Source organism: Pteropus alecto, unplaced genomic scaffold (genome assembly GCF_000325575.1).
Source record: "Pteropus alecto unplaced genomic scaffold, ASM32557v1 scaffold182, whole genome shotgun sequence".
Lineage (NCBI taxonomy): Eukaryota > Metazoa > Chordata > Mammalia > Chiroptera > Pteropodidae > Pteropus > Pteropus alecto.
In genome coordinates, this window is record NW_006433946.1 from 2,867,955 (window position 1) to 2,881,597 (window position 13,643).

Below are 13,643 nucleotides of genomic sequence, written 5' to 3' on the forward strand. Positions count from 1 at the left end.
GTTTGTGTGATTTTATGGGGAAGAGGTTGAGTAGCCATCATGGTGACAGTTAAATGCACTGAGTCTTAATATATAACTCATCGTAATAACGGTGAGGGACACACACCAGGTGACATATTTTAATGGACTGGTAAAGGAATGACTAGAAAAAGAGAGACCTTCAGTTTCAATATAAAAGGTAGAGGCCATTGAATAAGTAAAATGGAGGCAAGAAAACAGATTCTTAAAATATCCTTTAAAATCTGCTATATCAAATCATTCCTATGATAGTTAACCCTTTCTGATCAACAGAATGATCAAAGTTTCATTCATTAGTTACAGATCAGAACCGAGATCCTTATTGAAGTCAAGTCTCTTACAATCCACCTATTATTTAGATAGATATTGCAAAGAGAGAAAATAGTTTTCCTTAACTTGTTTGGAAAACTAAGGTGTAAATAGAAAATAATTACTATTATTATTATTACTATTATTATTATTATTATTAAGGAGTCTATACCCATTCACTGAATCTGAGACAGAGCTGTCTGATTTGCTTGCATATAAGTGACTTCTGTTTTAAATTTTGCCCTCCACATTACAGTTACAATATAAAGGAAATGAAATGGATATACTTTGTTTAAAGATATCAATGGAGCAAAAGTATTTTCATAATCAGGAAAGATGTAAACACAGACAATTAATTTGATCATACAGTTTAAGGGGTATTACAAGGTCCTTTGTGACCCAGAATTTCTGTTTTCCTACCAGCTTACTATCTAGTTAGTTTATTTTCTTATGTGGAGTAAGACTCCTATAATTAGAATAATTTTTCTTGGAAGAAGAATGAAGAAATAGCTTTATTGTGGTTTTCATATGGTATTTATTATGATATTTAGAAGGTAACTATTAAATATACTCTCTGGCGGAATGGACCCAACAGAAATGAGAAGGGAGATGCTAGTTTAAAGGAAGCCTTCTCATGCATCCTTCTCATTTCATTAACGTGGTTTAATTTATTAAATTAGCTAGATGCTCACCAAAGCCTGACTTAAGAATTACGAGGTGAAAAAGCTAAGTGTATATACGTGTTGGAAACAGCAGCACAGACCCTTAGGGAATTGGTGAGCAGCATGGGCTATTGTCAGCTGGGTTTACCTGGAGGAAGAGCCCAGGGGAGACTTCAAGGAAGCATAAGGGTGTCAGAAAAGCGGATTCAGGGTTTGAGAGGATCATGGAGGTACTAATGTTGTAGCATAGAAAAGACTGATTTCACCCCTTTGACTTCCCTCTCCCCTTGCCATGAATAATGTATATGAAATTACTTTTAATTATGTGATGAATATATTTATAACCACTTAGTATGACTCTCTGCCCACAAATCAGGTGTGGAAGAAATATATATATATATATTCTTTTTTTTTTTTTTTTCTAGTCAAGATAATTTGGACTTGAGTCTCTTTCTCAGACGTCTAGCTGGAAATTCTAACAGGAATTCTCAATGCATTCCTCCCCTAGGATTGTGCCAATGATCTAGGGCCTTTTCCCCACTAATCATTAGGAGCCTTTCCTAGTCATTTGTTATCGCCTTAGTGCTCAGTGTCTCAGCTTAATGCCCATGTCTGTTACCTCAGCATCATACATGGACTATTTTGGACAAAGGGTGAGATTTGGGCCTGGGACTAAGTCCCCCATAAGAACACTGTGTTCTTTCCTTCTAGGATCTGGCCACTTTTTCTAGGCACTGCAATGAGTGGTACAAAACTCCTTCTCACAGAGTCTGAGAAGTTTCCACATATCCTTGCCACTTCAAGGAAATCTCTCTCACTCTTTCTCCTTGTCTTTAAAAGCTCCCCAGCAGCTATCTCTCCCCAGAGATAACTAGCTTGAGCTTGGAGTTTTACAAGAGATGAGAAATACATTTGTCCTCATGTAGTTTCTGCTGTCTATTCATCTAACATTCCAGGGTCAAGGGATTACACAGGCCGTCTCTTCACAATGAGAGATTAGGGAGAAAACACCAGGAGTATAATGTGGATCAATATTTCAACAAATTATACTGTCATAGAACAATAGCCACACCGGTAATAAAGAAATTCATTCCAAAATACAATTTTAAAACAAATACCGAATGGCTAACTTCTGACAAAGAGTTTAGTCTGATGTTTGCATCATTCATGGAATTGTTTCAGAAACATGAAAATTAAATCATATTTAAAACATTATATTTAATGTATTATACTTATTGAAAATAATAAAATTATACAAAATCAAGACCATTGGGAAAATCTGGAATATAGGACCACTGCACTCAGTATAAAGAGAAGCTGAATCAAGACAGGAATAAAGCCACTGAATGTCTCACTTCAAATGATAATGAGAGTAAAGTAATGAGGAAGCTCTTCCACCAAAGCTATTCCCAAGCTACTTATCCTTTCTATTTTTGACTTCTTAAAAAATGTTTTTTTATATATTTGTATTCTTGTTTGGTGGGTGGAAAACTCTGGGGTCTGGAAAAAAATGAGGGAATAAACAGGAAAGTTGGATTGATTGGGGAAAATGACATGTATTTAAACTGTGTTTACCTTGTCCAGTATTTTCATTTCTAAGGAGAACATTCATAAAGAAATGTGTCCTGACTTAGGAAGTTCAAGCCGGGTTTAATTGCATTCCTTCTAGAGATTCACGTAACCCCTGCCAATGATCCCCATCTTTTATTCTTGCTTTCAGTTGTTACAGAATTTATTAAAGAATAAGGAGGGAAGGAAATAGGAAGGCACACCAGGGACAGACGAATGAGAGAGTACAGACAGTTCCATACCATTTATCTTGAGATGCTGAAAATGACTCTATCTGAAATATTACTATAAGACTTTTTTTTTTTTTTCCAACTCAGAGGGGTTAGATGTATATAGCAGAAAGAGAGAGACAATGGGGAACTCAGATTTCAAATAAAAACTTTCATTTCACCGTTTTGCATCAGTTCACTCTGGGCAGATGATGGCAACAGCAATGGGATAAGTAAAGTTGTAAGGACCGTTGTATACTAGACATGCTGTGGCAGAACCGAAGGCCCCTGATAGGCTTAAAATATTTTCCAACATTTTCTTTAGCCATGGTTCTGTTCTTATTCAAACATTTTAAAATGCTCATTTTTACTGACATTTTAAAGCAACAATAGAAAAACGGGGCCACAGATTGATACCATCAAGGATTGTGACATAGGATTTATTCATTTAATTCTTTTAAGAAGGTTTCATTCCTTGGAGAAAGCTTGTGAATTAAGATTAGAAGTTGAAGCTGACAGTATTCTACTTTTAGATGAGTAGATTAAAAACAAAAAACAAAAAATTAAAATATCGGCACTTTCTACAGTTCCTTTAGGGGGAATTAATTATTGGATCATTTGTGTTATTCATACAATTTTTTCTTTTTTAAGCGAATTGAAATCCACATAAAGCTCAGTAAGTGCATTTTTTAAATAATATACTCAGTATTTTAATATAGAGTCTAAAGGGAAGGATATTGGATCGAGGGTTAGGAATTGGGACGTAATGGTGTCTTGAGGGCTTGTATAACTCTAGGCAGGGCTGATGGGTGGGAGGATACAAGAACAAAAATAATCAAGCAAATTTCACCTCGTGATTGGTGCACGAAGGAAACAAATGGGATATGACAGATGGAAGCTGTGGCTCCATTTAGTTTTCCACCTCTTTATGGTTAAAAGACTGAATTTTTTTTTTTTTTGTTAAGTTTATTGGGGTAACATTGGTTAATACAATTATAATTTTCTGGTGTACATTATAATTTGACATCCATATATTCTAATGTGTGATTACCACCTAAAGTCCAATTTCCTTCAGCTACCATATATTTGATCCCCTTTACCCACTTCAACCTCTCCCTACACCCCATTATTTCACCCTCATTACCCAGTCTACCTCTCCCCTCCTTGCTCACCCTCTACCCTCTGGTAACCATTAGTCTATAGTCCATGTCCATGAGTCTCTGTTTGTCCTGTCCATTTGTTTCTTTTAGGTTTACCCCACATATAAGTGATATCATGTGATTTTCTACTTTTTCAGTCTGGCTTATTTCACTTAGCATGATTATCTCAAGTTCCATTCATGTTGTCGCAAATGACAGTATTTCATCTCTTCTTATGACTGAGTAATATTACATTGTATATATGTGCCACAGTTTCTTTAGCCAGTCATCTATCGTAGGACACTTCGGTTGCTTCCATGTCCTGGCCACTGTAAATAATGCTGCTATGAACATCGTTGTGCAAATATCTTTTCGGATATTGGTTTTCAAGAAAAGACTGAATTTTGAATGAAAGCTCTGAGCATGAGGGAGTACCCAGATTGAAATCTCTTTTTTTCCAGCAACCCAGTCCTTGGATAATCTGAGGATTTCCTCCCTCATTTTAGCTCTGCTTTCTCTCCTTTCTGCTTTGCTTGCTGGGCTCCTTACTCTCCTAGAACCAAGCTACTATGGCAACAGATCTTGCCTTATGTCATTAGCTTTTCCCACTCCTGAGATCTGGTTTCTGACTAAAATCTTTTTCAGGGAGTTGACATAGAAAGGAAAAGAGGTATAAGATTTAAATGTGTCAGTGCAGCTTCTTGTGAGCGTATTATATTAAAATCTTTTGTAGAAAGAAAATTGAATAGAATATTTCAGAAGTGGTTTTTTTTTTTTGGATTTAAAGAACTTAATGATACATCTATTGATCAATTTACAGTTAACAATGAAGTTGATTACAGTTATCTTTAAAGTTAATTTATCTCCTATTTTGTTAAAGCCTTATTTTCAAGAAAGATGTTTTGACCCTGTTATTTTCATATGTAAAAAATAAGGCATTAAATGGTTACTTGATGATTTTTAAATCATAGAATTTTTAGAATCAAAAGTTTTTTCAAAAACTCATCTAACTGCAGAACATAAAAAGCAGCACCATATGATTGAAGCATATGAGCTTTCACTCTTTTTTTACTCAGGTCTGAGGTTCAGGCAAATGAGGGATTGGCTTTCATCATTTCACATCATAAGGCACAGGTTCTAAAGCATAGGTAACCATTTTATTTAGTCTATTAACTTCAGAAACTCAGACGATGAGAGTAAACTCAGCAATGTGACATTTCACTTCTATCACTTTCTTTCCTTTATAATAATAATCAGGGAAATAATATTTTACATCAGTTTAGTAGATACAAAATTACCTAGAAGATATGGATGGCAGATAGCAAACCTATGCTCTGAAGGTAAAAGAAGAGTTGGGATATTAGTAAAGAAATAGTTTGCTATTGTATTCTTACAAACTGAGGCACACTTATTATGAGTCACTGTATCAAATATGTGGAGTTAAGAAATAAATAAAGAGAACAAAATAAAATAAGGGATGCAAAGGAAACTCTAGTTGATATGTGACAGGAGTGATCAGATGATAACTGTGATTTTTAAAGAAATCTTAAATTTGAAAGGTAAATAAATTCAGTCTAAGGATATTACCATCAGGCAGTGGTGTGCTTGTAAACCCACTCTCAGAAAAATAAAACCCTGATGTTTAGTGTTTGCCAATTTCAATGGTATAAAGTCTTTTACCGTGACAAATTTCTAATTGCCCAGGTGAAGTCACTTAATATGGAATTGAGGAGAGGTGTGTACCATTGTCTTATAAACCAGTATGAACTGACTACAGTGTACCACTATGTCAGACACCATAACATTCATGTTACCTAAATTTAAAAATGTTTCTAATTCATAAAAATCTATTTGGTACTGGGGGAAGCTGGGCTAACCTAAATTAATTTTCTAGATAATGAATGTTTTACCTCAAGCATTGAAATATTTTAAATAGTATTATTTCTTAAAGAAAATCTCTATGAAATATGTTGCATTCTTCTGCCTGCAAAGCATAATTTCATCAATGATTTGATGACCCAAAGTATTCAGCTGACATTGTATTGTGCTGTGCAATGAAGAAAATAGTGTAGATAGTGGTTAAAAGTCCATGGTCATATGCCAACTGTTTGGGCAAAAAACACTGCCTTCATCATTAACTGCTTGTGTAATACTAAGCCAGTTACCTGGATTCTGTATATAATTTTTTTTTTTTATCTGTAAAGTGGAAAAATTATAAGTGTATTTGGTTCTTGTTATTTAAGGTAATTATGTTTTATAAAGAAACTGCAAATACTCACTTGGTGAATACAAAATCATTGTTCATAAGAGAAACACAGGACTGGTTTCCTGTAAGCTCGTTCATCAGTTGATCAATACATGAATTTGTTTTTTGTGTATGTTCCTGTTTAAAAACACCCTACTTAACACATATTGTTGGTTAATTAACATGAACTCACAGCCAACAGCACTATAGCTCATGCATGAACAAAGCTTATCTAACACACATATTTTATCCGAAAGTCACATAAGCTTCTTGCTCTTAGGAGCACTAGACGACACTACACCTGAGGCCATTTTAAATAGCAAAATCACTGAAATCAACACCAAAAGCACAAAAATATGAAAAATGTGGCGCTAAATAGACGATAAAAAGGACACTGGTTATAGTACGAGACTTGAAACAAGAGGGCAGAACTTCACCTAGTTTGACCTCAGCAGAGAATGAGTGACTCATGTGACTCTGATATTTTGCAACACTGTACATGCCCACATCTGGGAATGACTACAAAAGCATGGATTTGGGGATTATAAATGGATGTTAGCAAGTAGGCAATTCACATCTATGGAATTTGCAAATAATGGGGGCCAAGTGTAATTCAAGGGGTTGCTAATGTAGCAGCTTAAACTACAACGTTAAATGTAGGGACCGTTGAAGTATAAAGAGTGATTTTCTTTTGCCTTTATTAATTTGCCCCAGGTTGCCATTTCAGTATTTGGTCTTTCTGTTTTATTTTTTCATTTTTTCTGTTTCCCAGTTTACTTCAATTAACTGCTAAACTTCCACTTTTTCTCACTGTTATCAGTGTGCACCCCTCCAACCTCCTAAGCCCTCCCTGCCCACGCTCTTTGCAAAAACTATTCCATTGACTATTTAACAAGTCTGAGTGAGGACTTGAGGGTACTCTCAATGAGTCTTCAGCTCTATTACAGTTATTTTATTTACTTACCTTCTGCTTTGATTCCCAACATCCTGGCTGTGTTCCAGGTATTTGAGGTTACCAGGAATCCGCCCTTTACGTACGCGGAGATTAATTACCATTTGGGGATTACGTAATGCTCAGACTGTATGTTTATTGTCAAGGGTTTTGTCCAAGAACTTTTCTTCCTTGTGTGGAAGCTGTGACATATTCCTGATCCTACCCAGGTGAGACACTCAGACCACATCTATTATTTCACAACAGAATCCCTGGTAGAATTTATTTAAATATGACTTCTTCCACTAAACATTCAATTGAATTCCATGGTAACACACACACATAAAATAAACTATTGCATGTTAAAGGCTTTATATTATCTGTAGTAATACAAAATAAAAGACTCTCATCAATATTTTATTAATCCTTGAAGTCAAAATTTGTGTGTCACTTGAGGACTTTGCCTTGCTGAGGTGAAAATTCTAGAGGGTTTTTAAAATAGCTTATGGATAAACTTGAAAAATAAACCATGGAATAGGTGGAATCCCTCACTGAATTTGGGGGTTATGAATTACAATATAAGGATTTAAATGGGTTTCACTTATGTATATATTAGGTTCTTAGATTTAGATTTTTCATAAAGAATGTTTATTTTAGATGAACCCCATAATAAATTTTATCATTTTACACTTGCTCAATTATATAAATATTCTTTAAAATTCAGGTCTTATTGTGCTTAGTAAGATAATGAATTCCAATTTGCTTTTTCAAAACAAGGATAGTTTTGGTCCTTTTCTGTGTATTTATTTAAAAATACATTGCTTTTGCCTTTTTGTAAGTGCTTTATAATTCTATTAACCAAATTTTGTTTATCTGTAAATTCATACAAGCCAGAAATTTTAAAGATATAATTTGATATCTAATATTAATAGTGTTAAAACAAACACATTAAAAATAAAAATAAAAAATAAAACCCCTAAAATCAAATGCCTTACAAAGGAAAACTATGTGTTATAATGGTGTCCTCTTATGAGTTAACATATGTATGGAAAATACATTTTAAATGAAAATGTAACTGTTCTAGAAAAATAGATAGCTTTGTTTTACAGTAAATTGAAAGTTCAGAGAAATATCTATCATTCAGTTACTAGAATAATAAATTAAATCAAGGGGGCAAGGAAAGAGAATAGAGGAGACAAAGGGAAATAAAGGAAAAGCAGGAGATGCGTTAAGAAAAGACCTATGGCTTTAGTGAACCACTCCCTGCAAAAATGATAGGAAAACAGCAGACAAGGCGACAGAGAGAAAATTGCATCAGGCTTCAGTGTTTATGTTTTTGATGGAAATGTACAAATCATTTCCATTCCTTACAGTGCTGTCATGCTCCATCACTTTAGTCCATTTTCACCTTGCAAAGGAATTCTGAATGGGGCTTCTTTCTCTGGCAGCTAATTAATCTCTCACAAGCCTGCTCTTGCAGCTTGTCTTCCTGGCATGCCCCACACCTTAAGCTAGAGACTCCTGAGCAGATTTCTTTCCCCTTGTGCTGTTCTTTCTTCCCTTAAGCTATACGAAGTCCCATCTTTTCCCTCACATTTGGAAAGCTTTGTGAGCTTTAATATATCATCAAGAAATTGCTTCCTCTACTTCACCACCATAAATAAATATACTCCCCAAAAAATGAATTGGGTTTTAATGACAACAGACAAAGTCCGAGTATTAATTGTGGATGTGCACCATTTTTTACTAATATTGCTTAAAATATGTAAAGACACGTTACTAGATTATACATTTTCTGTGTATTTGTATTTGCTAGATCTTCCTTGTTGTCAAATAGATATAATACTGTTGTATTTGCCTTAAAAGTACTACCAAATTTTGCAAATAGACCTCCTTTAGTTTACTGGCAAATACTGTATATAAATAAATTTTTAAGGTAAGATTATAATTCTTTATAGGTTGAAATGCTTCAATTAAAACAAAATAAAAATCATATTTAGGCTCGTTCTACTTAATAAATACAGCCTTTTACAAGTTACCACTAATCAACTACTAACAAAAAGTAATGCTTAATTTTGTCAGAGTTGGAACTATATTTCAATACTATCTCATAGGTTAGAAACATTAACCATACTTTAATATTTTCCTGATGCTGTTCTGTTGACTGAAAAATAATATCTACTAGGTGTTTCGCCACCACAAGGATTTATTCAGGAAAAAGAAAGGGTTGCAACCAAGAGCATGCAGACATGACAAGCCATGTGCAACTCTGGTCTGCATGCCAAGATGAAGGGGTATTTATATAAGGTAAAGGAATTTAATGGAGGGGGGAGGTAGAACTATAGAGCTTTATTATAAACATAGAGTTATTCCTTATGGTTATTGAGTGTAGGGTTCTTGAAATTATGCAGAGCTGAGAACTTCCATAAGCCCTAGCTCCTCCCATAGACCCTTCCAACTGATTAGGTTTGCTTTAATTTCCAGTTTGTCTTTATCAGTTCACATATATCTTTCTTTTTTAATGCAATTATTTGTATTGCTTTTATCTTCTTCTCTCACTTGTTTTTGTTAGATCTTTTGTGGATTTTCTTAATCTTTATGTTTTCTTTTCTTTTTATTTCCTTTTAATTAATTGTAAAACACCTCCCATCAGCTATGTACTGCATGCTTTTAGAAAGCAGAAGACATATATGTTAATGGAATAGCTATTCCAAATATTAAAGCTTCTCTGTCCATCCGTAAAGATGCATGAAACTTGACTTATGCATGTACGAGAAATATACTTGATAAGAGAATAGGGTCACTATGAATATTCAATTATTCACAGAAATATATGTATATATGTTACATTTTCTACCTCTTCACATATGTAGTAATTATTTAAAAAATTATATACTGGATGTTATTAATGGCAAATTGTAGGGAATCTGTATTAGGTGGTCTTTCTATAAAAGATAATGAATTCTGTTTTAGCAATCAGTTTAATTATAGGCAAATCTCTTTTTCCCTTTACACTTTGCTTTATTCTTTGGTAAGACAAATCTACTTTGATTTTGAACTTAGTTCATACACTTGACCCTTACTCCTACAGTAGGGCCTTTCTGCAGTCCCAGCCGAAAGTCTGAGGTGCTCAGTGAGTTATCTTCATTCTAGTTAGGATTGAAGTCCAATGTCTTCCAGCAGTGCCTGGTCTCTGGTATCACTGTTCATTTCACAGCCGCAGAGCAAGAAATCTCTTCTAGATCTTATGGAATCTTACTTTGTAGAAATGCCATCTAGACCTTGGCCAACAATTCACAGTGAATCCCCACACAAACCACTGCCATTCCCAGTGCAGCTCCCTTTTCTCAGGTACCCTACACTGCAAATTCCAGGCATGTCAGCATCCCAGACTTCTCAGTGCCCCTTGGATCAGTGAGGCTTTGGTTCTACCAGGGTTCTACCACTATAGCCGATAGCAGGAAATGCTTCTAAGCAGAAAGACAAGGAGGTCATGGAGCTTACATTTTTTTCCTTCACTCAAGGATTACCATATTGTGCTGTGTTTCATTCAGTGCCAGAAAACAGTTCCTTTATATCATTTGTGTAATTTTGTAATCATTTATGTTAGGAGGAGCAGTACAGTAATGGTTATTCTATCGTGGTTAGAAGCAGAAATCTTAACAAGACAGTTTTTATTGTTAGATAAAGGAGATAAGGAAGATTGACAGGAGTGAGACAGGGGGAGAGCAATAAGGGATTAAGAGCACTTACAGTTATTATAGCGCTGGTGGCTCAAGGAATTTTTCAAAAAGCTACAACTATACTTTAAAATACAAAACAATGGAGGAGAGATGAACTGCAGGGATCAAGTCAGTCACACACTTGGTGAGACGTCTTTGTGGAAGACAACAAATGGTTAGAAATTAGTGGTAACCTAAGTTCGGTTTCCCTCCTTTCGCCATTAATCTTTAGCAAATAGCTGTCCCCATACAAAGGTAAGTCATAATAAAAAGGAACCAGAACTGATGAAGAACTGCAGAAAGGGAAGAATAAGTGAATATAAACCTAATTCCACTGAAGAACATACAGTGCATAAGAAATTACCTAAGTAATGTTATGAATAATTCAGACAAAAAGTGAACTATATAGATGCTTAACCAATGTACTGTATACTTGAAACTAATTTAAATAAATAAATTTTTAAAAAACAGGAAAAAATTGATTACGTATTGAAATGATAAGATTTTGGATATATTGGGTTAAATAAAACAAATTATAAAAAATTAAAAAGTACTGTACCAATTACAGTTTAATTAAATGGTTATCAGAAATGTATTTATATTGACTTATCTGTTCACAACATTATTCATTACCCTACTTCTCTACTCTTTCTCTATTTTTAAAATATATTTATAAATAAAGTTAATTAAAAGCAATCAAAAATTACCAACGAGGAGTGTAACCGCTCTCTGTATACACTGTTCCATCAGGAAAGAGCCCTTATATAAAATGGAAAAAGGCAAAAACACAGTTGTCTTCCCTTCTCAGTTATTTCTAAATGTTTAGATCAGTGGTTCTCAAACTTCAGCCTGCATCAGAATCACATGGAAAACTTATTAAATAAAACACAGATTGTTGGGCCTCAACCCCAGAGTTTCTGATTCGGTGGGTTTAGGATGAGTCTTGAGAATTTGTATTTTGACATGTTCCCAAGTGATGCCTATGCTGCTGGCCTGAGTAAAACCCTTTGAGAATCATTGGTTTAGATTTTCATCCCTAAAGGCAAATTATAATCACCAAGAGGAGATGTTAATTCACACTAATGCTCAGGCTTCATCTCAGACCAATTGAAATAGAATGTCTGGCGCTTGAGGCTAAATATGGGCCAAATGTATCTTAGGGGATTGTAATAAGCAGCCAAAGCTAAGGAAAAAAAGAGAGAAACAGAATGACTGAAAGAAGTTTATTGGATCTTAACGCATTCATGAAGTGTTTTCTCAGCATATTCCTTTATTAGATAGGAACAATCTTGATGTTGTCTTTCATAATGAGGAACAAATGAGATAGTATAAAGATGGTTTGCCAAGTGACATTATAATTTAAAGGTAATTTAAATTTAGTCAATTTTTGCTACTAAGTTTATATATAAGGTAGTCATAGAATTTTCCTTTTATAATGGTCTTATACATTTTTACCATTTATAAAATGACTTTATGCTTTAGATATTTAAATGATCTTTATTAGCATTGTATAGACATAGGAAACATTTAGGTGCTAACTCCCAAAACTTTAGCTCTTAATTTCTCCCTCTACAGTGAAAGATGCAGATGTACTTTGTATGGACATAAAGATTCCGTGAACAGCATTGAGTTTTTTCCCTGTTCCAACACTCTTCTCACAAGTTCTGCAGATAAGTCTCTATCTGTATGGGACGCAAGAACGGTAAGCATTTCGTTGACAGCTTTTCCAGGTTTTAATAAGCCTAGTCACTCTAGTTACTCTTTAGGTAGTGGGTACAACTTATAAAGTAATTGTGCAAGGGCAGGTAGGATAAACGAATGGTAGTAAGTTTTTATTTACAAGATCCTGTCAATGTACTCGTATCTATCCTGCCTCCTGAATGTAAGGACTATGAAAATAATAACTTTATTAAGCATTAATTTAATGATTTATTGAAATAGGAACCCTGTTGGTGCAGTGGATATGAAAGGGAAACTCACAATGCCTCTCCTTAAGTGTAATTAGGTAAGGAAGGAGAGAAAAGAGATTATTTTGATACAGCAAGGTATGTGTTAAAATGGAAGAATATACAAGGTACAGGGGAAGAGCAAGAAAGAGAACCCTCATCTGCTTGGAAAAGTATGGATGGCTTCCAAAGCCATGAGGTGTGAGGCTTCAATGGCATATTCTGGGAGCAATGATATGTGTGAATAGAGTTCGAGGAAGAAGGGAAAAACGACAGGCAGGAGTTTATAGATGAACAAGGACAAGATTATGAAGTATCTGGTTGAAGCTTTATACTGCTTTGGAGGGGAACATAACGATTTGCTTTTTAGAAAGATTGATGGTAAGAAGGAAATCAGTCTCCTTGAGGAGGCTAATACAGCAAGTAAAGGACAGGTGAGAATTTGAACTAAGAGATTATGAAACTAGAGAGCACTGAATGGGTTAAAGATAGGAGGTTTAACTATCAGAATCCGAAGTGACTATAGGTGGATTGTGGGAGGAGACGGGATTTAGGGTGACCTGTCCCCATTTGTCTAGGATTGAGGGTTTTCCTGGGTCATGGGATTTTCAGTGCTGAAACTAGACAGTCCTGGATTATTGTGGCTTCTAGAGTGATTTCGATGTGAAGAAATGGAAGTCGAATGTGGGAAATACATTTTCAAACAGTTTGGCTGTAAAGGTGAAGAGGAGAACGGCTGTAGCTCTAGGGTCAAAGAAAGTCTCCTCCCTTGTTCAGATAAGGGACAACATGTTTATTTGGTTAGGGATAAGAGCAGGGATAGAGAAAGAGTTTGAAGATACAGGAAAGAGAAGAAATAATAGGCTTATAGAGCACAGATTTTAGAAACTTCA

At 34.8% G+C, this 13,643-nt stretch overlaps 1 protein-coding gene across 1 annotated transcript in view; it reads left to right on the forward strand.

Moving 5' to 3' along the window:
• The window catches only part of SPAG16 (sperm associated antigen 16), a 704,011-nt gene that overhangs the window by 408,132 nt on the left and 282,236 nt on the right, over positions 1-13,643 (forward strand). The window contains exon 13 of the mRNA XM_006908498.3: positions 12,380-12,506. Within this exon, the coding sequence (XP_006908560.1) occupies positions 12,380-12,506 (127 nt within the window). The remainder of the gene's footprint in view (positions 1-12,379; positions 12,507-13,643) is intronic.